Raw genomic sequence first — 24,318 nt, forward strand, 5'->3', positions numbered from 1 at the left:
TGGATGACTTCATGCAAACAATGCAATGATATAAAAAGGTTGGATTGTTACGGATTGGAGCTGGTTCCTAATTGCAAAATAAGTGTAAGAATTTTCCAGAGACTTTAAGGTAAATAAAATTGGGGATTGGACACAGAATAATACCTAAGTTTGTGTCTTCCCCTTTGCTTGCCAGATACCTGGTTAGACAGATGTTCTCCTGCCCTTTTTGCTGCTTCTCTCTCTGCAGCTAGTGCTTGCATGGCTCCCTGCCTTACCTCCCTTTTGACTTTCTGCTGGCTCAACTGACTGTTACTGTGTCTGTGAAGGTACCAGGGAAGGGAGAGGGGAGGAGACTGCTAGCAGTCCCTCGGGGCTGCCCAGGGAGGTGTAGATCTGTACAAAGGGGTGCTTGTACTGTTGATAAGTTCCAAATATATTTTGTATATGTCTTATCACCTTACATAATTACATATTCACCTTTTTTGAAAATACAGCCTCATTTTGCTTCCAAACCTTCCTGAGCTAGTCTGGTGATTTATTCTGGAGGTAACTCTCAGGGAACGTGAATCTCAGATTGCTGGGGGGAGGGACAAATCTTAACCCAACAACAGGTAGGTCATAGATTAAGGAAATGTTATCTGTGTCCATGACAGGAAAAGTAGTAGTAAACAGCTGGAAAGGGTAGGGTCTGGGCATGACATAAATGGCTTAGAATAAAAGGATGGATAATACACTGGGCTGGAATAAGAGTGTGCTGGTTTGAGGCCAGACAGATCCTCTCTTGCCCTGAGAGGGATAAAAGAATGACACTCACACAAACAGATTGGAGAGTAATGGAAAGTTTAAATGGAAAAGCAATTGGTGAAACTACAAAAAAAAAAAAAAAAAAACACCAACAAACTACAAACCATAGTGACAAGGATAACCCAAAGCATACAGAGTCCCTTACACAACACCCAAAGGCTTCCAGCCCCTCCCTTCTTCCCTCCTGAGGGTATACCTAAAACCCCCAGGGCTCTTTCTTCCCCCCCACTGCTAGTCTCAGGCTGGCCAGGTCTGAGACTGTCCTCCCCCTCCTTTCTCCTCCTGACATTAGGCCTAGACAGGCCTAAGAGGCCTTAAGATACTCCCCCACCATTACCCGATAGGGAGCATCTCCCACGAGAGCAGAGAGAGAAAGAAAGAGGGAGAGAATGACTTTGCAGATGGATTTATAGGGCGCAGGATTTATGGGTAGAAACACACCGTTTTCTGTGTCCACCTTATTGGGTTGGACACTGGGGACACCAGGAGGCGTAGCTTATGTGGCAGTAACAGGAAGCACCCAGCCTAAACTGCAACAAGGAGGGGGACAACTTTCAGAAGCAGCTCACAGAGACTACAGCCATACTACCTCACCAATGGGGTATTCAATCCCATACAGATGCCATGCCCCTGATCCAAGGGGGGAGCTGAGGGAGGGAAGGGCCCATCATTTCAGCACTACCCAGGGGGGCAGTGATATTCTGAGGGCAGCAGGGACACGGTGCATCACTCATCTTATACATTATTTCAGGAGCAGCTTTGTTATTATTGTTGTCTCATCTCTTTCTGTGTTGTTGTTGTTAAACTCTCCTTATCTTCAGCCTTTTACCTTTTTCTCCAAATTCTCCCTCCCATCCCACAGGGATCTGGGGGAAAAGGGAGGAGTGAACAAGCAGGCACATGGGCAGTTGCTCACTGGGACTAAACCACAACAAGCTGCCTCTTCCCAGGCTCGGGTGATGTTTACCTGAAGTCTAAGGAGGATATCCTAACTTGCACATCACAATGGACTTTCTATCATCACTGGTTCTTACTCTTGCCCATTTCAGAAGAGACCTTGAGATCTTTATTAGAATTATTTAATGTTAAATTATTACAGTTATCTGGAATCCCCCCAGACACAGGCTTAGACTTGTTAGACTTGTTCACATAGACAGTTGAAGTACCACACGGGAAGGCAGTGTGGTGAGAAATCAGAGGGAATCCTGAAGCTTCGTTTTTAAAGCAAAATCAGCACTGAGCTTTCGCATGACCTCTCCATGACTCAGCCCACGCTGCTCTCTTTTAGCCAATCCATAGTTCTCTTTCACATACTTGGCAAAGGGTGTCAGAGGTGTCCTAGCAGGAGTGTCACCCTTCCGAGGGGGCTGACTCAGGAGCAGCTGCCCCCCACAGAAGGCACACATGAAGCACTCTGTGTCCAGAGACTTGGAATGACGTCCGGTCCTGAAACAGAAAAACAAGCACTCTACTTCCACACCTGCTGCAGACAGCACTTGTGTGGAACAACTACTCCCTCTTCTGCCAGGCTGCTTAGGGCAGATTTAGAATCATAGAATGGTTTGGGCTGGAAGGGACCTCCAAAGGGCATCCAGTCACCCTGTGCAGTCTCTGCAGCGACATCCTCCAATAGATCAGGTTGCCCAGAGCCCTGTCCAGCCTCACCTTGAAGATCTCCAGGGATGGGTCCTCAACCACCTCCCTGGGTAACCTGTTTCAGTGTTCCACCACCCTCATGCTAAAGAATTTGTTCCTAACATCCAATCTAAATTTTCTAAGCTAGCATTTTAGAACAGGGGGTGGAACATATATAACATAACATAGTGGAACAAATACATTACTCTAGAACTTCTTCCATTGCCTTTTCATCTTGGTTCCTTCCTCTGTCTCTTTTACTCTCAGCTTAAAGTGCAACATGAGGCATTGGAACAGGCTACCCAGGGAAGTGGTGGAGTTGCCAACCCTGGAAGCATTCAAACAACTAGTAGATGTAGCATTTTGGGACATGGTCTAGTGGTCATGGAGGTGTTGGGTAGAAGGTTGGACTTGATGATCTTAGAGATTTTTCCAACCTTGATCATTCTATGCACATTTTTTAATTAAATACCTCCATAACCAGCAGCCCCTTAGAATTTCTCCTCAAAGCCATTACCATCAAACCTTCTCAAGTGCTTTGTTGCAGCTAATGCATTGCAGTCATATTAAACACTTCAGGAAGGTTCTTTCATATGTGAAATAGTTTCCTTCCAGTATTTCTGGAAACAGAACACACAATCCTGAGAAATGCATGCTTTCTAAACTTGTGTGCTTTCTAAACTTGCATTTAGCCCCTAGAGTCAGTGGGGAAGGGACAAGGGAAATTAAAAAAAAAAAAAAAAAAAAAAAACACCCAAACACTTGGGGGGGAAAGATCCCACCATTGTCAGCCACTTTCCTAGGCTCTGCAGAATGGAATTCACAGACTGCCAAGTTCTCCCACTGAGACTGAAGCTGTGACACACAGAAGCCTGTGCTCAGCTACAGTTTTCCAGAAAAGGCAACATCCATGAAAGGCCAGAAACCTGGGAAATTACCCTAGCAACTATTTGTCCTGCTTGATCTCAGCAGCATACATAGCTCTCACTTCACAAACGCAGTAAGCAAGACAAAAATCTGCCAGTGGATCGGTGTCCCAACTTCAGTCCTCCATATCACAGTGCTGCTCGCACCTGCAGACACCTTTTCTTCATGTCACAGCCACACAACCTCAAAGTTTAACTAGAAAACTGACTATAGCTTTTAGCAAGGCTTTAAACCAATAGCAATCATTATTTTGTTGCTCTCCACATTTTACTTAATGTCAACTACAACAGGTGGTGACCCCAAATTTGAGCTACTTTTGCAAAGTGAGAGCAGCCGCATGACCTCTCCCTGGCATGTCTTTCAAAGCTGAGGCACATATTCCAATCTTACTGCTTCCCAAAGACATTCCATCATCACCAGTGGTCCTCAGAAGACACTTCTGCCTGACCTCTCAATTGGAACTGAAACCACCTAGAAACAAACACGTGGAATCATGTAGTGAGGTTCTGTGGGCTCAGGTAATGGGAAGTGACAACTCCAAGTATCTCAATTGCTTTGCAGTTGAGGAGATCAATGGTTTATAGACACAAGGGGCTGCCAAGCTAGAGACAAAGTTAACACATAGTCATGTGCAAGATGAAAACATTACTCACATAGCTTTGCAGAGAACACATTGATAGGTGAATTTGTAATTAATCTCATAGCTGTGGCATCGTGTTACTGCTGGCAGTTCAGGATGAATCACAGTTGATTTATGGGCATAGAATTTCCAGAAGGGTCCGTGGCCATCACGAACACCGTTGATCAGCCAGCTGGCTGCGTGGCAAGCCTCATGAACCAGAGTGTCTCGAAGCCGATCTTGGGGTAAGGCAAAGAGAGAGGAGATCAGTCAGCTATGGGAAAGTGGACTGTCACCCTTGGGCACAGCTGAAAGGGTTACTTTGGACGTTGGACTTATGTTTGGATAAGGTAAAATGCCCTTAAGCAAAGTTTTCCTCAGTTCATTTCCGTTATTGTGATTAGCCCTAATTCTGCGTCCTGGCAACTTTATTGCACACCTAGTCATCCCCAGGTTGTGTTTTTTTGGGGGTGGGGTTGAAACCTCAACCACCTTTATTTAGATTGCTTTTGTAACTTTGTGTGGCAGTTTTTCACCTAGAAACAACCAGTGCTGAGCACCAACTTTTCTCCACAATTAGAATGGACTATTTCAGCAGGAAGGGACCTACGGAAGGGACCAACAATGATCATCTGTAATATTTCAGTTGGAAGGGACCTACAACAATCATCTAGTCCAACTGCCCAAGCAATAGCTAAAGCATGCTATTAGGGGCACTGTTTGAATGCTTCTTAAACACTGACAGGCATGAGGCATCAACCACCTCTCCAGAAAGCCTGTGCCACTGTTTGATAACCCTCTCGGTAATGAAATGTTTCCTAATGTCTAGTCTAAAACTACTCTGGCAACAGCTTTGCACAATTCCCACACATCCTGTTCACTGCATACCAGGAAGAAGAGCTCAGCACCTCCCTAAATCACTTCTGCTTCTCAGGAAGCTGTAAGAGAACAATGAGGTCACCCCTCAGCCTCCTTTTACTCAAATCGAAGTCCTTCACCTGCTTTGCAGCTTTCCTCTGGATGCACTCCAGTACCTTCTGAAATTGTGGGGCCCAGAACTGCAGGCAGTATCCCAAGGGAGGCTGCACCAGTGCTGAATACAGCAGGGTAATCACCCCTTGTGACCAGTTGCTCATGCTGCATTCAATGCACCCCAGGGTGCAGCCTACCCCCTTGGCTGCCAGAGAATGCTACTGCTCAGCAGCACCCCCACAGCCCTTTCTGCAAGGTTGCTCTCCAGGCACTCCTCTTGTTTGTACTAGTGCCCAGGCATTACTGCATTACTGCATCTCAGGTGGACTTGTTAATTCCACCCCATTGCCCAATGAACAGGACTGGCCCTAGAATTGAACCCTAAGAAACACCACTGGTGACCAGTCACCAGCTAGATACAACCCCCAATTCACAACCCTTTGAGCTCTGCCCTTCAGCCAGTTCTTCATCCAACACACCATGAACCTGCTCACGCCACAGCTGGACAACTTGTCCAGAAGGATGCTGTAAGGGATAGTATCAAAAGTCCCAAAATAACCTAAAATCCAGAAAAACTACATCCATTGCCTTCCCTTCACCCACTAGGTGAGTGACCTTATCACAGAAAGGTATCTAATTAGTTGAAGACGACTTTCCCTTTATGACTCCACACTGTGCTTGATGATTGCATTGTTCTTTCAATAGCAGCAGGCATGATTTTCTCCCTAATTTCCCCAGGATCTGAGGTTGGACTAACAGGTCTGTACTTTGCTGGGTCTTCCCTCACGCCCTTCTTGTGAATTGAAATAAGATGGGCTAGCTTCCAGTCAGCAAGGACTGCCCAAGATTTTTGGTAGATGAAGCAGAAGGGTGCTGTCATATTACTGGCTAGTGCTCTAAGGTGAATCCCATCAGGCCCCATGTACTTGTGAACATTCAGCTGATACAGCTTGTCCCTGACAACTTCAGGGAGTGCCGCCTTTTTCCACAAGGAGTGCCACCTTTTTCCACAAGGAGTGCCTTTTTCAGCCAAGCTGGTCTTCTGCCCTGCTTGCTTGCCTTACAACGTAATGGAATTGCCTGCTCCTGTGCATCTAAAGGGTGTTTCTCAAAATCTAACCAGCACTCATGGACTCTTAAACCTTCAAAAGCAGATTCCCAGGGTATTCTGTTGTATCTCTCGTATTTATTAAGCTTACTTCAAAATACTGTATTAATTACAGAACTGGTTCTCCTACAGTACCTGCAACATTCATTTCCCCAAACTAGGAGGGGGGAGGAAGGAGAAATAAGTTACTGTACCCACCATAGAACAGAACTACATTTGGCACTGACCTGTCTTTATTCCAGCTTGAAACACTAGCCATGATGGAAGAAGTCAGGCTGCAGATTGTCATCATAGTACACACAGAACTAGAGTCTTTAATATAGGTGTTTAAAAAACCCAAACAAACCCTGCAGCTGGTATGAATCCATCTGTTCTCACAATCTGGACATTTGCCTGGCCTCTTTGAAGGGTTCTGAGGGCAAGTGCTACCATGAATTGTTTTATTCAAAGCAATGTGACATTTCAAAGCAGGGTCCAGATCCAGATCTCTCAGGCTTCAAAGAACAAATGTCTTTCTTTTTACCTACCTGCAGAGTCACAGACTCTTTCAGAGAGTTCTATGCGAGCATAACGCTTTGCTTCAGGACTTTTGGTCTGACCAGTTACACAATAACCTGCTGTTTTCCTCATTTTCTTATTCCAGATTATTGCCATTTTCTCTGGTAACTGAAAAACAAAACAGTACATTTCACCTACCCTCTCCTACCTCTTTCAGCTTCTTCTATCCCTTTGGCTTCCCCTTACATTTACTGCAAAGCCAGTAGAAGGTGTCTCTGTTAGTGCCCTTAACACTGTTGCTACTTAAAATGCAAGCCCTTCGCAGCTGCTTGTTCTCATGATCAGTAGTTTCATAATGTAGGATGAGACAGCTGCATCTAACAGTGGTTAACACAGGCTGCTTAAAAGGAAATACAAGGACAGGTCAGGCATAAAGCAGCATTTCTTCTCCAAAACTAACATTTTCAACTGCTAGCCATTTGTAAAGCACCACTTCACAGGTGGTTGCTTTGCAGTAAATAGCCCTCAAAGTTGTTCTCTAATGTTTTGGGGAGTATTTAAGAATATATCTGCATTGTCAGCATCCACAATAGTCTCTGATCCCTTCTACAGGCCAAGTACCATCTGCGTCAGTTATTCTCAACCTGCAACTTGTCATTTCAATTATATTCATCTTCACGTTGCCAGAGGGTGAATAATCACCCCTAGCTTATCCTCTGTGCTGGTCCTGATGTGAAAAGCCCTCATTGTATCTAACTTGGCTAGCTTTGTTCTTTTACTAATAGTTTTCTGTCACCTGTATTAGTTAATGAGCTTAAATAAATGGGTGCCACAGTAATAAGTGCCATGGTACAGGGCTGAAGCACTGGGGGCCAAGACCATTTTGCTTTCAGCCACAGCGAGCCTGTCCAGCTCAGCTTTATGTGAGATTGTGACCTCAGTCTGTCCTTGGTCAGCTCAACAACTTTCTCAGCTGCACAGACACTTTCCTTCCTGAAGGAAGATCTATCGAAATTACCAAGGGCAACATCCTCCCTTTCAGGGGTGTTTCTCACCAGAAGACTGTCTGCAGTATTCCGGAAGATGTAAAGGTCAAGACAACAGATCTCTTGAAACCAAACCTATTTGACAGAAAACTTACAGCTTCAGCTTCACTCAAAACTCTTGTTCAAAGCCTAAGCAGCTTTTTAATCTGCTCTAGAACAGCAGATGTGAACATGCCACAGGAATGAAGACTGCATGTAGCAGGACTAAGCATGAGGAAACAGGCCCTAGCACCAAAGGGAAGGGCTCTTACCCATTTTACCTGATCCTCAGCACACACTCCTGCCACTTGCCTGCTGTCAGCCGCAGGCAAGAAAGTTACTCTACAAGTAGATAACAGGCTGCAATAATACTGCAGTTGGTTAGTTGGATGAGCAACAGTGCTGGGCAACCTTGAGCTTTTTTCAACAGCAGAAAGCTATAGCTGCCTTTGCTACCACAGAGGCAGCGACAGGAAACATTTCCAGGCTGCTGCATGAACAACCACACCAGTACTAGAAAATACATGAAGACAAACATCAGTCACCTCCTCAAAGGTGAAACTGGATCCAAGGCCCCTCATTTAGCAGTTTCTCTTCTCAAGGGCTCTTGGACACTATCCACACCTTCAGGATGGTTCTCCATTACTGCTGTGAAAGCAAGCCAAGCTGAAACCCTGTCACAGAAATGGCTGGAATTCAAGCACAAGGCTTTGCTACAAAGCTCAACTTCTACTAAATGAAGAGGAAAAAGAGCACTAACATCAAAAGGGAGGAGCAACATCTCAACCAACATTTTAGAATTGTAGTTTTAATTTCAAGCCAACCTTCTGCTCAAAGATGGTGTTGTTATACAGATCGTAGAGCTTCTGGGCCAGCTCCTCTTTATTCTTCTTGAAATGCTTCCTATAGTGAGAATCTGGATTCGAGAGATCTTGCAAGAAACATCCAGGCACTGAGCACACCCTGAGCCTGCAAGGAAAGCCATAAAGCAGTTTACTGAAGGGCAATCACATAAAAAATAATTATTTTTATCTCTGGGACGCTGCCACTGGCAGAAACCACTCCTGCCTCTTTTCATTAGGTTGCCCTCACAAGACCAGTGCAGTGTGTATGCTTATATTGCCTTCCCCCAAGGGACATGCATGGGCAGAGCTGTTGAAACAGTTCTGCGGTTATTTCATTAATTCTCAAAACTAGACTGGGAGGACTCCTAAGTAAGAAAAAGAGGGTGGCTGAGGTCACTGGGACACAGCAAACCACATCCAAACACTGATCATTATAGGAACAGCCCTAACACGAATCACTTATGATAAAGGCATCTCCTCAGAAACAAATACAATGATGTTCTGAGAATCCTCATGACTCCCTTTGAGGGAAGCAGATATTCCACCAGGACTGCTCACTTCAATACTGCAGCAGTCTGACAAAGCATCAGCTCTGATGACAGCATTTAAAGGTTGTGTGTTGATATACACAGTCATAAAACAAATAAAGGAAACATCCCATGGCTAAAGGCAGAACAAAAGCAACTATTAGAAATGAAAAAACAACATTCTTCTGAAAAGCTTCAGCTGCATCATATCTAGACAAAAAAAAAAAACAGGAATGCTGCAAATTATCAGAATACAAATAAAAAACAGCAGAAGCTCATGAACAGGCACTGAATTGAGTCAATCTGGATAGATGCTCAGAAGAAGGCAGCTGGAGAGATACAATCTGTAAGGCCAGCACACACTAGAAGTATGGTGTACCAAGGTAAGCTACCCTTGACACCTGCCAGACCATCAGTTCCTCTAAGCAGAGAGCAGTTTATATTCTCCCTGTTACACCCAAGACTGAAAGCTTTGCCATTTCCAGCTACTTTTGCCATTTCCATTAACAGCTGCTGGTAGCTGAAGTTTCAAGGTACCAGAGAAACCACAATATCATAAGCAAAAATTAGTCCATGGTCCTAGAACATCATAAAGCTGGGGAAATGGCTTTTACCTTTTCTCAGTCTTTGCTGATTGTGAGCAACTGAGCAACTCATTCCTAGGAATTCTTTCGGAAGTCATTATCCTGGAAGGTGTTTCTTGAAGTGAAATGAAGTTTGGTCTTGGTGTCATGACTCCCTCCCCTTTCAAGGGCTGGGCACCTTCACAGGGAGGCTTGATGTTCTCTAGTTCAACAGAAAGAGTCCAAAGATTATACATCATCCAAGTGAGAGCAAAAGCATCAGCAAGCAGGTAACAGAGAGATGTGACAGAAGTCAAACACTGGACAGCAGCAGGCACACACACACACTGGGCAGGTCTCAGTGCAGCTGAAAATGCTGGGGCTGTGCAGCCTGGAGAAGAAAAAGCTCCAGGGAGACCTTAGAGCTGAATTTCAATATCTAGAGGGGACCTCCAGGAAGGCTGGGGAGGGGTGAAGGGCAATGGCTTGAAACTGGAGCAGGGCAGATTCAGCTTGGACATCAGGAGGAAGTTGTGCACAGTGAGGGTAGGGAGATACTCGAACAGGCTGCCCAGGGAGGTGGTTGAGGCTCCATCCCTGAAGACATTCAAGGTCAGCCTGGATGTGTCTCCAGGCAGCCTGCTCTAGTTGGAGGTGTCCCTGCTGCCTGAAGGGGGTTTGGACAAGATGACCTTTGAGGGTCTCTTCCAACCCCACACAATCTGTGAAGCTCATGAAACAGCAAGTTCTTGTTCCACACTACAGAAATTACCATACACTGAAGGAGTGGCAGACTGCATTTTCAAGCATCCAGCTAGGAAGAAGGGGAGAGAAAAGCGTTTTTTATCTCAATTCAGGCATTTTTATGGCCTTTCACCAATTCAAAATACATCAGCAGCACATTTGGAGCCATAATGTAGAGGCCCAATTTGAACAAAAAAGTCCTTCTCACCTTCTGTTTTGTACCTTAAGTCACATTGTTGTTTCACAGACAAGTTCTGATCATGTGGCTGTCCATTTCCCCTCTCCAGAGAGCTGCTAAAATGACTCTTGCACCAGAAATCAAGGACCACCTCAAGGTTTGCAGCTGCAGCAGACATTCTTTTCAGTAACTACTCCCCTGTTTGGGCCCCTTGTCTCCTTCAGCCATATAAAGAGAACCAATGCAGCTGCCAGCTCACTTCTACAATATGTTTATAGACTGCACTGGCATATTCCAAAAAAAATAAACTGCTGTTTTCTAGGACACATTTCTATGATGCCAGCCACCCTCTTCCATAGGTCTCCTTGCCCTGAGAGCTAGTCCCTGTTAGTGAGGAAGGCATCCTGTGTTTATTTTTCTAGAAAAGACATTTGTTTTCCCCTCTCTTACTCAGCAACAGCCTGTTTCCCACTTTACAATCTGTCAGTTGGAGCTCACTGCAGTCAAAGGTGAGAAGCAGCTACTGACTTAAGAAATTCTCATGATGAACTAGATTTGAAATAAAAGTCAATTCTAAAGCTAAATACTAAATTAACAGCATCCCATTTGAAAAAATCTAAAAAATACCTACAATTACAGGAATGATAAAAACAAGCAATAGTGAAAAAATGCCATCTTGATCCCATAAGAGAAGTCCAAGCACTTTTCAGAGTGCCCATTTCTGGTTTTATTTAATCAGCTGCAAGATGCTGGGTTGCAGTTTTAGAGCACGTGCCACACAAATGTAAGGAATAGGGCAGTTAGCACCACCACTGCTCCCGAGATGCAGCCTGCAAATCCAGAACCACAGCTTACCTGTTGTGCTTGGCTGGTAGACAGCTTTGCTTGTGCTTAAGATTGGTCTTCGGGGTACACTTCGTTTCCTTACTCTTTCTATTAATGATTCAAACTCATCCTCTGAGCTATATGATTCTACTTTCACACTCTGTTGCAGTGCCACAGCCGACACTTTACTTTCTGTGCTCTTTTCACAGCTTCTTTCTTTCCTTCTCCTTTCTCCCGTCTCTCTCCAGAGTAAGTCTGGACTGCCCCTGGAAATTGACTCTTCTACATGTTCTGGAGGTGGGAACTTCACGTACCCCTGATTCTCTTTCGAGTCTTTTACCCCCTCTTTTTGGTAGCCAGGCCATGAGCTTTCTACAATGACAGAATCTTCAGTGTCACTCAAAGCCTCTAGATACTGCAATTCTTGGCAGCAAGTGGTTTTCTTTCCAGAAGTCATCAACTGTTTTGGGGTCTGAAGATCCTTCCATGCTGCAGGTCAAAAGAAACAGCTTTAAGCTTTGGCAGTTTTATTTAGGAGATTTGCATTTGTCTTAACGCACAAGGTGGAGGTGAGGAAGAAAAAAAGGCAACTTTTCATTTTCGTTATCACACCCTGGTCGTTTACCATCATACTAAATGGAAAGTCACTGAAAAGTGTATTTTAAAAACAAGTAGCTTAAACCCCATGTGCCTGTATCAACCACCGAGCCTAATGGTCCAGAACAGGTAAAAAGAGAGCTGGCATTCATAGCATCACAGAATGGGTTGGAAGAAAACATAAAAATAATCCAGTTCCATCCCCCCTGCCATGGACAGAGACACTTCCCACTCAAACAGATGGCTCAAAGCCTCATCCGACCTGGTCTTGAACATTTCCAAGCTGGGGGCATCCACAACTTCTCTGGGTAACCCGATCCAGCGTCTCACCACCCTTCCTTTAGTCTAAATCTCCCCTCGTCTAGTTCCAAACCACCAACCCTTGTTCTGCCACAGCAGCCCTGCTGAAAAGTCTGTCCCCAGCTTTCTTATAAGCCCCTTTAAGCACTGAAAGGCCACAATAAGGTCTCTCTGGAGCCTTGTCTTTTCCAGGCTGTGTGATGCAACTCTCACCCTAACTCTCCCAGCCTTTTTTTACAGGAGATCTGTTCCATCCTTCTGATGGTTTTTGTGACCCTCCTCTGGACCAGCTTCATGTCTCTGGCCATGTTCATATCTTTCTCGTACTGAGGACTCCAGAGCTGAACACACACTCTAGCCAGGGTCTCACCAGAGTGGAATACAGGGGGAGAATCACCTCACTTGACCTGCTGGCCAGACTTCTTTTGATGTAGCCCAGGCTTTCTGGGATGTTCAGTGCATGTTGCTGGCTCTAGCAGTATCCCCATGTTCTTCTCCTTAAAGCTGCTCTTGAGCTACTCCTCACCCAGCCTGGATTTGTGCTTGGGATTACCCCGACCAAGTGCAGGACCTTGCACTTGGCCTTGTTGAACTTCATAGGTGGACGCAGGCCCACCTCATCCAGGTCCCTCTTGACAGCATCCCTTCCCTCCAGTGCACTGACTGCATCACACAGTTGTTATCTAGGGCAAACATGCTGAGAGAGCACTCAACCCCACTGTCCATGGCACTGACAGAGACTTAGAGGCACTGATCCTGATACTGATCCCTGAGGAACATCACTGAGCTCCGCTTGAACTTCAAGCCCCAACCTCTGGCTGCAATCATCGAAATAAGTCCTGATGGACAAAGACGACGTGCGTGACAGCACTGAATGTTTAGCATAAGTCCAGAGAGATTCCATCAGTTGCTCTTCCCTTACCCGTCAGCACTGGGACCCCATCATAAAAGACCAACAGCTTTGTCAGGCACAACTTGCCCTTCATGAAGCCAGGTTAGCTGTCACCAACCATCCCCTGATTTTCCATGTGCCTTAGCATAGCTTCCAGAAGGGTCCATTCCATGATCTTGCTGGGCACAGAGGTGAAACTGGCCTGTAGTTCCCCAATTCTTCCTTCTTTCCCTTTGTATAAAAGGGGGTAACGTTGCCTCTTATTGGGTCAGCAGGAATATTTCTTAAATGTGCTGAACAGCGACCTGGCAACTTCAGACAGGCCTCCTCTGGACCTGCAGATGCTTCTCCTCAGCTCCCATGGACTTGTGCACCCTCAGACTCCTCAGATGGTTTCAAACTCAGTCTTCTCCTGCAGCGGACAGTTCTTCATTCTTACAGCACCTGCCTTTGCCTTCTGTGGCAGTATGGCTGAAGCACTGAGTGAAGCCTGAGGCAGTGAAGCTGAGTACCTCTGCCTTCACCCAGGTAATCAGGTGTCCTTTTTCCCTGCAGAGAGGACCCACATTTTCCATAGCCTTCCTGTTATTATTGACATATCTATACAGGCTTTTCTCACTGCCCTTGAAGTCCCTGGCCACACTTAATTCTAAGACGGCTTTGGTTTCCCTGACCTGATCCCTGGCTTCATGAACAATTTCTCAGGATGCCTCCCAGTTTACCTGTCCTTGCTGTCCACCTTCTGTACCTTCCTTTTTCTTCCCAGTAAAAGAGTGAAGTTTACCTAAGAGTAAGGCTGTTTCCTATTCATGTTTGATAAACCACCAAGTGAAGGGTGACAAAAAATGCTCAGTCTTAACTGATCAGACCACAGCCCACAGTGCAAGGCACACACTTGCCAGCAAAGCTTCTGACATCTCAGATCTGACCTATCAAGACCAAGGGATCATGTCAGATTTATTGGTGATGACTTCTTAATGATTCTTCTGGTCCACTTTTCACAGAACCACACAATGTTACAGGTTGGAAGAAACCCTGAAAGCTCATCTAGTCCAACCACCCTGCCAGAGCAGTAACCCAGAGCAGGTCACACAAGAACACATCCAAGTGGATTTTGAATAAGTGGCTTTTGAATATCTCTGGAGAGGGAGACTCCACAACCTCTCTGAGCAGCCTGCCCCAGGGCTCTGTCACTGTCACAGTGACAAAATGTTTCCTCATGTTTTGTGGTGGGTTAAGAAAAAATCCCTCCCACACTGACAATAACCAGGCTAACTCAGTTTGGAAGTGAATGAGGCTGTATTTACAAGCAAAACTACAATCTATAATTAAATGCAACGAATATGTACAAAGATACACTCTTCACAACATTTACAAATATGTACAATTAAGTAAAAAAACACAACAAAGCTCCCTGGCCCCACAGGGGCCCTGCCTCTTTCCCCAGACCCCCCTGGCAGAAAGAAGAAAGCCAAGCAGCAGAGAGGTTGTTAAACTTAGCTTTTCAAGGTCAGTATGCAGGTGTGTTATCCTCAAAAAGCAAAAGGCCAGAAGAGAAACGCAGAGTGCCCAGCAGAGAAACACCAGACAGACTGAGACTGCCCATACTTTGTTTTGAGTACTGACTCTTAAACATTTGTACCTCTCCAATTGAAGTGTTAAGAATAATCATTGTTTTGCTTTCTTACACCCAATTGTGATTTATTTACATTCTTTTACCTTTCTGCTCAAACTCCGTGAAACAAAATTAAAGGCATAGCTTTAAAACCATTAAGTGTTTCCATGGCACTTCCTATGCCTCAGCTTCCACCACTGCCCCTTGTGCTGGCATTGGGCATCACCCAGCAGAGCCTGGCTCCATCCTCCCCACACTGCCCTGCACATCTTCATCAACAGCAATGAGGTCACCCTCAGGCTCCTCTGCTCCAAGCTCAAGAGCCCCAGCTCCCTCAGCCTGGCCTCACAGGGAGATGCTCCTCTCCCTTAATCATTTTTGTGCCTCTGTGCTGGACTCTCTCAAGAAGTTCCCTGAGCTCCTCCTGGAACTGAGAGGCCCAGAACTGCACACAATATTCTAGATGTGGCCTCAGCAGGGCAGAGTAGAGGGGGAGGAAAACCTCTCTTGACCTACTCACCACCCTTCTGATACACCTCAGGATGCCATTGGCCTTCTTGGCCATAAGAGCACATTGCTGGCTCATAGTCAACCTTCCATCCACTAGGACCCCCAGGTCCTTTTCCCCTTCACTGCTCTCCAGCAGGTCAGTCCCCAACCTATACTGCTCCACGGGGTTGTTCTTTCCCAGGTGCAAGACTCTGCACTTGCCCTTGTTGAATTTCATTCAATTTCTCCCTGCCCAACTCTCCACCTTAAGTCTTACTTTTGTTCCCTCTTTTTTCCTCCAGAAAGCATTCCATGAGCTTTTGACAGTCTGTAGCTGGCATACCTTTCAGGGTCGAAATTCACAGCTGCTGCCAGAGGTCCCACCTCTCTTGATCACGGCTCAGAGCTTCTCCAGGTTCACATGAGACCACCCGTTATTATACCTCACCTACTAGAATTCTAGCACCTGACCACTGGCCTAACAGCTGTGTGAAGAATTCCAGAGCCCTGCTCACTCCTTCCAGCAAAGCCCAGTTTGCTCACAGCAACGAGAAACATGGCAGACAGCTGCAGCCAGGCTCTAAACAGTTGTGAGCCAAGATACCTTCCATCCCGTGAGGGGAAACAGGGCTCCTCCACTCAGCCAAGCATGGTTTCCTGAAGACATGGGTTGGCAGGGTGCCGCTCCAGACCTTGGCTAAAGAAGCTTCACATGGAAGGACCCTCTAGCGGCTCCGCAAAACCCACGGACAAAACTGGCCTGTTCACCACCATCTGCATCAAAACCCAAGTATCCAGCTTAACAGTCACCTTCTTCAGAGCAGTCACCTTCACTGAGCAGAGGCTCAGTGTCTTTTGGCCATATGCTGAGCTGGCACAGCCATGAGAATTCCATTTAACATATCCCAAATCCTTTCTCCACAGTGATCATCCCAGATTGACACCTCAGTCTAACTCACCACAAGTTGCTACTCTTTCTGCAGACTCAAATACTAGTAGACAGCCAACTGCACCTGCAGACCCACAGCAATGGTTCAAAGGGGGCATTGGTCAGAATATGACCATGCTTTCCTCTGTACCCCCCAGAAGAAACAGCAAAGCCTCTTCTCTGTGACACTCAAGGGAGAGATCAGGTGAGCTGGTGTTTAACAAGCTCTCTCAGAAATGCATGAGCTCAGCAATGAATGCTATCTGTCTACTCTCCTTCATATCTGCTGCTGGGTAATTACTTACTGCTCTCTGTTGTGCCCTTTCTCACTTGGAAGTCCAGGAAGAAATCATCTGAGTCATCAATGAAGTCCTTCAAACTATAAAACAAGCAAATATGAGGAAAAATGAAAAGTAAGTTTGTCTTACTAAAAAGGCAAACCAAAACAAGCCACCCAAGATCACGTTATCAGGAGCTCACAGCAAATGGTGCCAACTCTGTCCACTGACAGGAGCAGCAATGGAGCAAACACCTCCAAACAGACCCCTCTGCATTTGACCTGAACACAGCATGAGCACATGACAGGCCATGGAACGTTAGGGGTTGTAGAGGACCTCAAGGGATCACTGAGGCCAACTTCCCTGCCAGAGCACGATCACCCAAAGTAGGTGACACAGGAACACATCCAGGTGGGTTTGGAATATCTCTAGAGAAGACTCCACAATCTCCATAGGCAGCCTGCTCCAGGGCTCCAGCACCCTCACACCAATGTTTCTTCCCATGTTGAGGTGGAACCTCCTGTGTTCTAGCTTGTACCTGTTGTTCCTTGTCCTATCACTGGGCACCACCAAAAAGTGGATGGAAGGTTGACTATGAGCCAGCAATGTGCTCTTGTGGCCAAGAAGGCCAATGGCATCCTGAGGTGTATCAGAAGGGTGGTGAGTAGGTCAAGAAAGGTTCTCCTCCTCCTCTGCTCTGCCCTGCTGAAGCCACATCTAGAATATTGTGTGCAGTTCTGGGCCTCTCAGTTCCAGGAGGCGCTCAGGGAACTTCTTGAGAGAGTCCAGCACAGAGGCACAAAAATGATTAAGGGAGAGGCCAGGCTGAGGGAGCTGGGGCTCTTGAGCTTGGAGCAGAGGAGCCTGAGGGTTGCCCTCATTGCTGTTGATGAAGATGTGCAGGGTGAGTGCCCAGAGGATGGAGCCAGGCTCTACTGGGATATGCCCAATGCCAGCACAAGGGGCAGTGGTGGAAGCTGAGCCATAGGAAGTTCCATGGAAACAGAAGGAAATATTTTGTCACTGTGAGGGTGCTGGAGTCCTGGAACAGGCTGCCCAGTGGGGTTGTGGAGTCTCCCTCTACAGAGATATTCAAGACCTGTCTGGATGCCTTCCTGTGTGATCTGGTATAGGTGACACCCTGCTCTGGCAGGGGGGCTGGACTGGATGATCTCTGGAGGTCCTTTCCAATCCCTAACATTCTGTGGAAAACAGCCTGGCCCCTTCTTGACACACACCCTTCAGATATTTATAGACGTTGATCAGATCCCCCCCTCAGCCTTCTCTCCAGATTAAACAGCCCCAGGTCTCAGTCTTCCCTCACAGGAGAGATGTTCAAGCTACCCAATTATCCTTGTAGCTCTCTCCAGCAGATCCCTGACTCTCTTGAACTGGGGAGTTAGAACTGGACACAGTATTCCAGGTGTGGTCTCACCAGGGCAGAGGGGGAGGAGAATCTCCCTACCCCTGCTGGACATATTTTTCTTGCTGCCCCCCAGGATGCCATTGGCCCTCTTGGCCACGAGGGCACATTGCTGTCCCATGCAGAACTTGCTGTCCACCATCACTCCAAGGTCCTTCTCCATGGAGCTGCTTCCCAGCAGGACAAGCCCCAGTCTGTACTAGTGCCTAGAGCTGTTCCTCCCCAGATGGAGGATTCTGCACTGGTCCTTACTGACCTTCATGAGGTTCTCCTTTGCCCAGCTCTCAGCCTGTCCAGGTCACACCGGATGGCAGCACAGCCTGCTGGGGTGTCAGCCACCACCCGCTCAGTTTCATATCAGCAGTGAGCTTGCTGAGGGTCCACTCAACCCCCTCGTCCAGGTCATGGATGAAAATACTGAACAAAACTGGACCCAGTACTGATTCCCTGGGGAGCACCGTTGGCCACAGGCTTCAGTCTGCACTCACTCCCACCCATTATCTGCCTATGAATCACCAAAACTTTTGATCCTTTTCCAGTATTCTGAACAGAGGTGATAAAGAAAAGTCATCAATTACAGCACCCACCTTGTATCCACTTTTTTAGAAACAGATTTGGGAGTTTTCATTCTGATTAAAACTGAAAAAAAAAAAAAAAAAAAAAAGATTCATTAGTAGGTTAGAGAGGTTCTCTCTCCCTCTACTCTGCCCTGCTGAGGCCACATCTAGAATATTGTATCCAGTTCTGGGCCGCCCAGTTCAAGAAGGACCTCAGGGAACTGCTTGAGAGAGGCTAGCACAGAAGCACAAAAAATGATTAAGAGAGAGGAACATCTCTTTGTGAGGCCAGGGTGAGGCAGTTGGGGCTTGGAGCAGAGGAGCCTGAGGGCTGCCCTCGTTGCTGGGGATAAAGATGGGCAGGGCAGTGTGGGGAGGATGGAGCCAGGCTCTGGCTCAGGGATGTCCAAGGACAGGCAAGGGGCACTGGGGGCAAAGTGGAGCAGAGCAGGTGCCATGGGAACAGGAGGGAAAACTTTGTCCCTGTGAGGGTGCTGGAGCCCTGGAGCAGGCTGCCTGAGGAGGCTGTAGAGTCTCCTTCTCTGGAGATATTCCAACCCCACCTGGATGTGTTCCTGTGTGACCTGCCCTGGGTGATCCTGCTTTGGCAGGGAGCTGGACTGGGTAAGTATTCAAGATCCCTTCCAACCCCTAATGTTCTGTGGTTCTGTGTGTAATTTAGTACTACTGCTCAGTAATAAACACACTTTAATCACTCCAGGAACACTGTGGTGACTGTAAGACATGAAAAGGCAGTTCAGGCAGCAGCACTCTACATGCCTGAAGTAAGGACCCTTGAGAGACTATCAGAAATACTCTCAAAATTGCACACCATTGTTATGAAAGATTCAGGAGAGTTGAAGGGGGGCAAATTCCATTAAAGCATGAATCAGGCTGGGGAGAAGAGAAAGCTGTCCCTTCTTCAGAAGGGAAGGGGCCAAAGGAAGAGTCAAGAAATGTTTGTTCTCACAGACTGAACCTGCATGCATGAATTCAGTAGGATTATAAACTTTAGCAGAATGCCATAAAAGCCCAAAGCCAGAAGGTAGGTTTTCTTGATAAAGCTTTTATGGCTGATTGGCAGATTCCAGTAGCATGAGGAACAACTAAGCTATACCCAAAAGCTACACTAAAAGCATAAATGCATAGGGTGGGCCCAAGTGTTGACCTCTTGGAAGAGCACAAGACAGAAGGGGAAGAACTCAAGATCTTGACCATTACAAAATATTTGGAGCCAAACTTTAATTTTAGCACCTATCGGTCTTCTTCATCATCTTCATTACTAAAGCAGTTAACATCTGCAGCCTTCCAAGCACCACAGCAAGGTGGCTCACTGACCTAGTTTTAGGCTCAGCAAGCTGCTGAGCCCCACAAGCACTCACACAAGTGCCCCCTTCACTCACCAGCAGGACAGGAAGGAAAACTGAAACTCATGAGTTAAGAAGAGCTGACTAAAAAAGAGCACAGAGAGCACAAACCATCAGGAGTAACCCTACCACTACTGAGATGCTGTAGAAAGCAAGTGATAGCAAACGCAGCCACCCCCTGTGCTTGCCCCAGTCAGCCCTCCCTTTACAGTGGGGATGATGCCAGCACAGGATCCAGCACCCACTGGCTGCTTCAGCTGACTGCAGCCCTCCCAGCTTCTTATGTTTAAAAAATAACAAAAAAAAATCACCCATCTCCTAACCCAGCAGGACACTGACTGCAGCACAAATGGCCAGGAGCCAGAAGCTTTCTCAGATGATCATAACCACAGTGTTCCCAGGCCTGGAAGCACCACCAAACCCATAAGGCTGAGAGCTGGGCAGAGGAAACCAGAAGCTTACAGAAGAATGACTTGCTACTTCATAAATCAGTTCTCCTCTGTTTCTTGTCTCTTGGCACACGTTTTCATTTCACTCTTTCCTACATCTGCTACTATAATGATAGCAGGGCAATAGAATACCTTTGCAAATATTCTACTCCAAGTCCCAACTAGCTACTCACAGCTACCTTCGACGACAGAGCTGACACATGAGTTTGGCATCAACAGCCTCCTGGACAGAGGCAAAACAATCACAGGACAACTTACGCTGGAAGGGACCTTAAAGATCATCTCTCCAACACACTTCTGCCACAGGCAGGGACACCTCTCAACTACACTTGGTTGCCCAAGGCCTCATCTAAACTTGGCCTTGAACACCTCCAGGGAAGAGGCATTCACAACCACTCTGGGCAACCCATTCTAGAGTCTCACCACCCTCCTACTGAAGAATTTATTCCTCAGCTCCAGTCTAACCCTGCTCTCCCTCAGCTTCAAGCCACTCCCCCTTGGCCTGTCTCTAGACATCCTCAGGAAAAGTCCCTCTGCAGCCTTCCTGCAGGATCCCTTCAGGCACTGGAAGGCAGCTCTGAGGTCCCCCTGGAGTCTTCTCCACTCCAGGCTGCACACTCCCAGCTCCCTCAGCATGGCCTCATAGCAGAGCTGCTCCAGCCCTTGGATGATCACCTTTGTGGCCTCCTCTGGACTCACTCCAACAGCTCTGTGTCCTTCTTATGCTGCAGATACCAGAACTAGAGGTAGTTAATCAAGAAAAATAGAAAATAAACAAACAGAGCAAACCACTAAATATTTAACTTAGAAAAAAATTACAGGAAAGTGAAAAAAAATCAACTAATGTATAGTTAGCATTGAAATGTTTTTCAGATTTACAAGCCCAGGAATGCAGGAACTGCATAGAACACATTTTAATTCAACCAGATGTGAGCAGAAAGGGGCTTGGCCATGCTCAGAATCAGTCACACGGCATGAGCAGGAGCACAGCACAAACTCTAAAGTGCTTTAAATCTGCTTTAAAAGTGGGGGCACACCCACAAGGGGGACTAACAAGCTGGCATGACAGCACCATGGTATTGAATATCAGCAGCAGATTCAACTCAACTTTGCAAAAGGCAAAATAAATGCAACTTGACTTACAGCTTAAATCACCTCTGTTCAAATGCTGAATACATCAGTAGAAACATACTGCAAGATTCGAAACCTTGAAATGACTCACCAGTCTGACCCCCCCAGATATGTGTAGAGTCACATCTAGTCCATCTGAGGAACAAGCTAAACAGAACTCTCACAACAAGGAAAACACGCAGGGCAGACACTACCACCGAGCACAGCGTGACAGTCGGAATGGCTGCAATTCAAAAGAAAAACCTGAGCACCAGCTTCTATACATAAAGACAGAAGGAGAAATTCAGTATTCAATTCCATCATACCAAGGCCTTGATCCACTATGAAAAGCCAAAAGCATCCCTCTGACCAGTTAAGACTCATGCAACAAAAGCTGGGACACAAGAGAGTATTCCAAGTAGTTTAGACATGTTTGCAACAGCAACTGCCTGGAGAAAGCATTTAGTCAAAGGTGCTCAGCAGAGTAAGAAGGAAGCAAGTGAGTGACAGACAAAACTGAGGCAACAAGAAAATAATAATCATAGAATCAAGAAGGCTGGAAGAGACCTCAAAGATCATCGAGTCCAACCTGTCATGACTATCTAAACCATGGCACCAAGTGCCACGTCCAATCCCCTCTTGAACACCTCCAGGGATGGTGACTCCACCACCTCCCTGGGCAGCCCATTCCAATGACCAACCACTCTCTCTGTGAAGAACTTTCTCCTCACCTTGAGCCTAAACCTCCCCTGGCACAGCTTGAGACTGTGTCCTCTTGTTCTGGTGCTGGTTGCCTGGGAGAAGAGACCAACCCCCTCCTGGCTACAACCTCCCTTCAGGTAGTTGTAGACAGCAATGAGGTCACCCCTGAGCCTCCTCTTCTCCAGGCTAAACAGTCCCAGCTCCCTCAGCCTCTCCTCATAGGGCTTGTGCTCAAGGCCTCTCACCAGCCTCATTGCCCTTCTCTGGACATGCTCCAGCAATTCAACATCTTTCCTAAACTGAGGGGCCCAGAACTGGACACAGTACTTAAGGTGTGGCCTAACCAGTGCTGTGTACAGGGGTACAATGACCTCCCTGCTCCTGCTGGCCACACTATTCCTGATGCAGGCCAGGATGCCATTGGCTCTCTTGGCCACCTGGGCACACTGCTGGCTCATGTTCAGGTGGCTGTCAACCAGTACCCCCAGGTCCCTTTCCACCTGACTGCTCTCCAGCCACTCTGACCCCAGCCTGTAGCTCTGCATGGGGTTGTTGTGGCCAAAGTGCAGCACCCGGCACTTGGATTTGTTGAATGCAAGGCAAGATGGAGACAAGAAATTCATGCAGGCTTACTGTAACATACACCTATCAATACTGCCCTGCCAGAAGAGAGCTTCACTTTGCAGCAAAGTGCAAGGGGACCAAAAAAAAAAAACCATGTGTAAAAACTACTTCACTGACATAGACAGAAACCTATCATTTTTTTACTCCTTCAGAAAACAAACTCGTGCTGTTACTTACACTTTTCAAATTCATCATCACTGCTGGAAGAGAAGTACAGGACATAGCTGCAAAAAATGAAATGCGGAATAGTATCAGGAACGTGAGGCTAAAAAACAAACAGATCCTTATCTTCCCTACTCTGAAAGGCCAGCAAACACCAAGAATTGAACACCATAAAACACACTAAACATCTCCAACTTAAATTAGTTAAAAGATAAAGATTATAATCTGCTTATTAAAAACTGTAACAGTTATATGTGTTCAACATATATTGCTGGGTCCTGCACTTGCATTAAGTGCAACCCCATGCGCTGATAGAGGCCTAGGTTCGAGGCCGATTCAGCAGAAAAGGAGCTGGAGGCGCTGGTTGCCAGCCAGCTAGCTGAATATGAATCAGCCTGTGTCCAGGCACGGTCTAACCCTGCAAATATAGCAACAAGCCTTAGTACGCTTAAATTATTTGAAATTCTAGAAAATGCAAACGCTATCAACTTGAAAAACACACCGTGCAATTGCTTAAAAATACGAAGAAAACATCTTTAATTAAAATTACTCAGATCACAAAGCTTCATTCCGAAACGTGCCAACACCTACAATTGCCACAACACAAACGCCGGCGCAGTGTCGGCCTGTATTCAAACACAGCCGACCCAAATATCGAAGGACGCCACGACGAGTGGCACGGGGCCGCTGCCGCACCGAGCACCACACCTCACCTGTTGCCCCGCCGGCCTCGGCTCCCCGCGGCCACATTCCCCGGGCTGCGCCTGCCTCGAGCCGCGCGGCAGGACGAGCCGGAGCCTCCGCATGAGTCCGAGGGACCGCCGCCGGGACGTGTCCCGGCCCCGCTCCGTGCCCGGCCCTGGCCTTGACCGGAGGCAGGGGTGGCGAAGTCCTCCCCGTCTCGGGGAGCCTCCGGGCTCATAGGCGGCGGCGCAGCTCGGCCCCACGCCTCGTCGAGCTGCGGAGGAAAGAGAGCATCAGCAGCCGGCCGGGACTCGGGAAGTGCCGGCGGTCCCCGACGAGCTGCTGCCCCCTCCATCGCGCTTCAAACCGCCCGCGTCCCGCCGCAGCGCTTCCGGGGCACGGCGCCAGGACGCATGCGCGCTACCCCGGGCCTGCGCACGGCAGCGAGTGCGGCCGGCAGAACCTGGCCCGCGGCCAACGCGCTCCCGACACCATCCACTGATGATGGGGAGGGTGCGGGAGTTAACCCCACCACGCTTCCTCCTCGGCTCATCAGGCAGATCGCCCCGGCCGCTAGCCCACAGCAACCGAAACGTCAAGCTCAGCACAACCAGAATGCAAAACTTAGCTGCTACACAGCATCCACACCTCTAGTACCATTAACAAGGTTGACAGTCCTTGAGCAAGCACGGAGGTCCCAGAAATGGTGTATACACTTAGTTAAAAGAGTAATTCACATGTAGGTTACAATCTTCTAGATGCTACAGAGATTAACATAGTGTGAAGGCCAGAAGAAACTTCAGAATTGGGCATGCACACATCCCAGAGCCTGATCAGTCTAATCTAGTGGAAACAAAAACATCTACGTACCAGATTTACAATACCTTAA

The 24,318-nt window shown here is 47.2% G+C and overlaps 1 protein-coding gene across 1 annotated transcript; it reads right to left on the reverse strand.

The window, feature by feature from the left end:
* Positions 1-1,979: 1,979 nt before the first annotated feature.
* On the reverse strand, positions 1,980-23,784 carry GCNA (germ cell nuclear acidic peptidase). The gene is made up of 7 exons (XM_054388576.1): positions 23,459-23,784; positions 16,379-16,452; positions 16,105-16,158; positions 8,395-8,501; positions 6,575-6,713; positions 4,002-4,206; positions 1,980-2,232 (listed from the first exon to the last, which is right to left on the reverse strand). Exons 1-7 carry the CDS (start codon positions 23,782-23,784, stop codon positions 1,980-1,982), a joined length of 1,158 nt encoding a protein of 385 aa, XP_054244551.1.
* Between the last annotated feature and the right edge of the window lie 534 nt (positions 23,785-24,318).

The sequence above is a fragment of the Indicator indicator genome, chromosome 17, assembly GCF_027791375.1.
Source record: "Indicator indicator isolate 239-I01 chromosome 17, UM_Iind_1.1, whole genome shotgun sequence".
In the NCBI taxonomy this organism is placed as follows: domain Eukaryota; kingdom Metazoa; phylum Chordata; class Aves; order Piciformes; family Indicatoridae; genus Indicator; species Indicator indicator.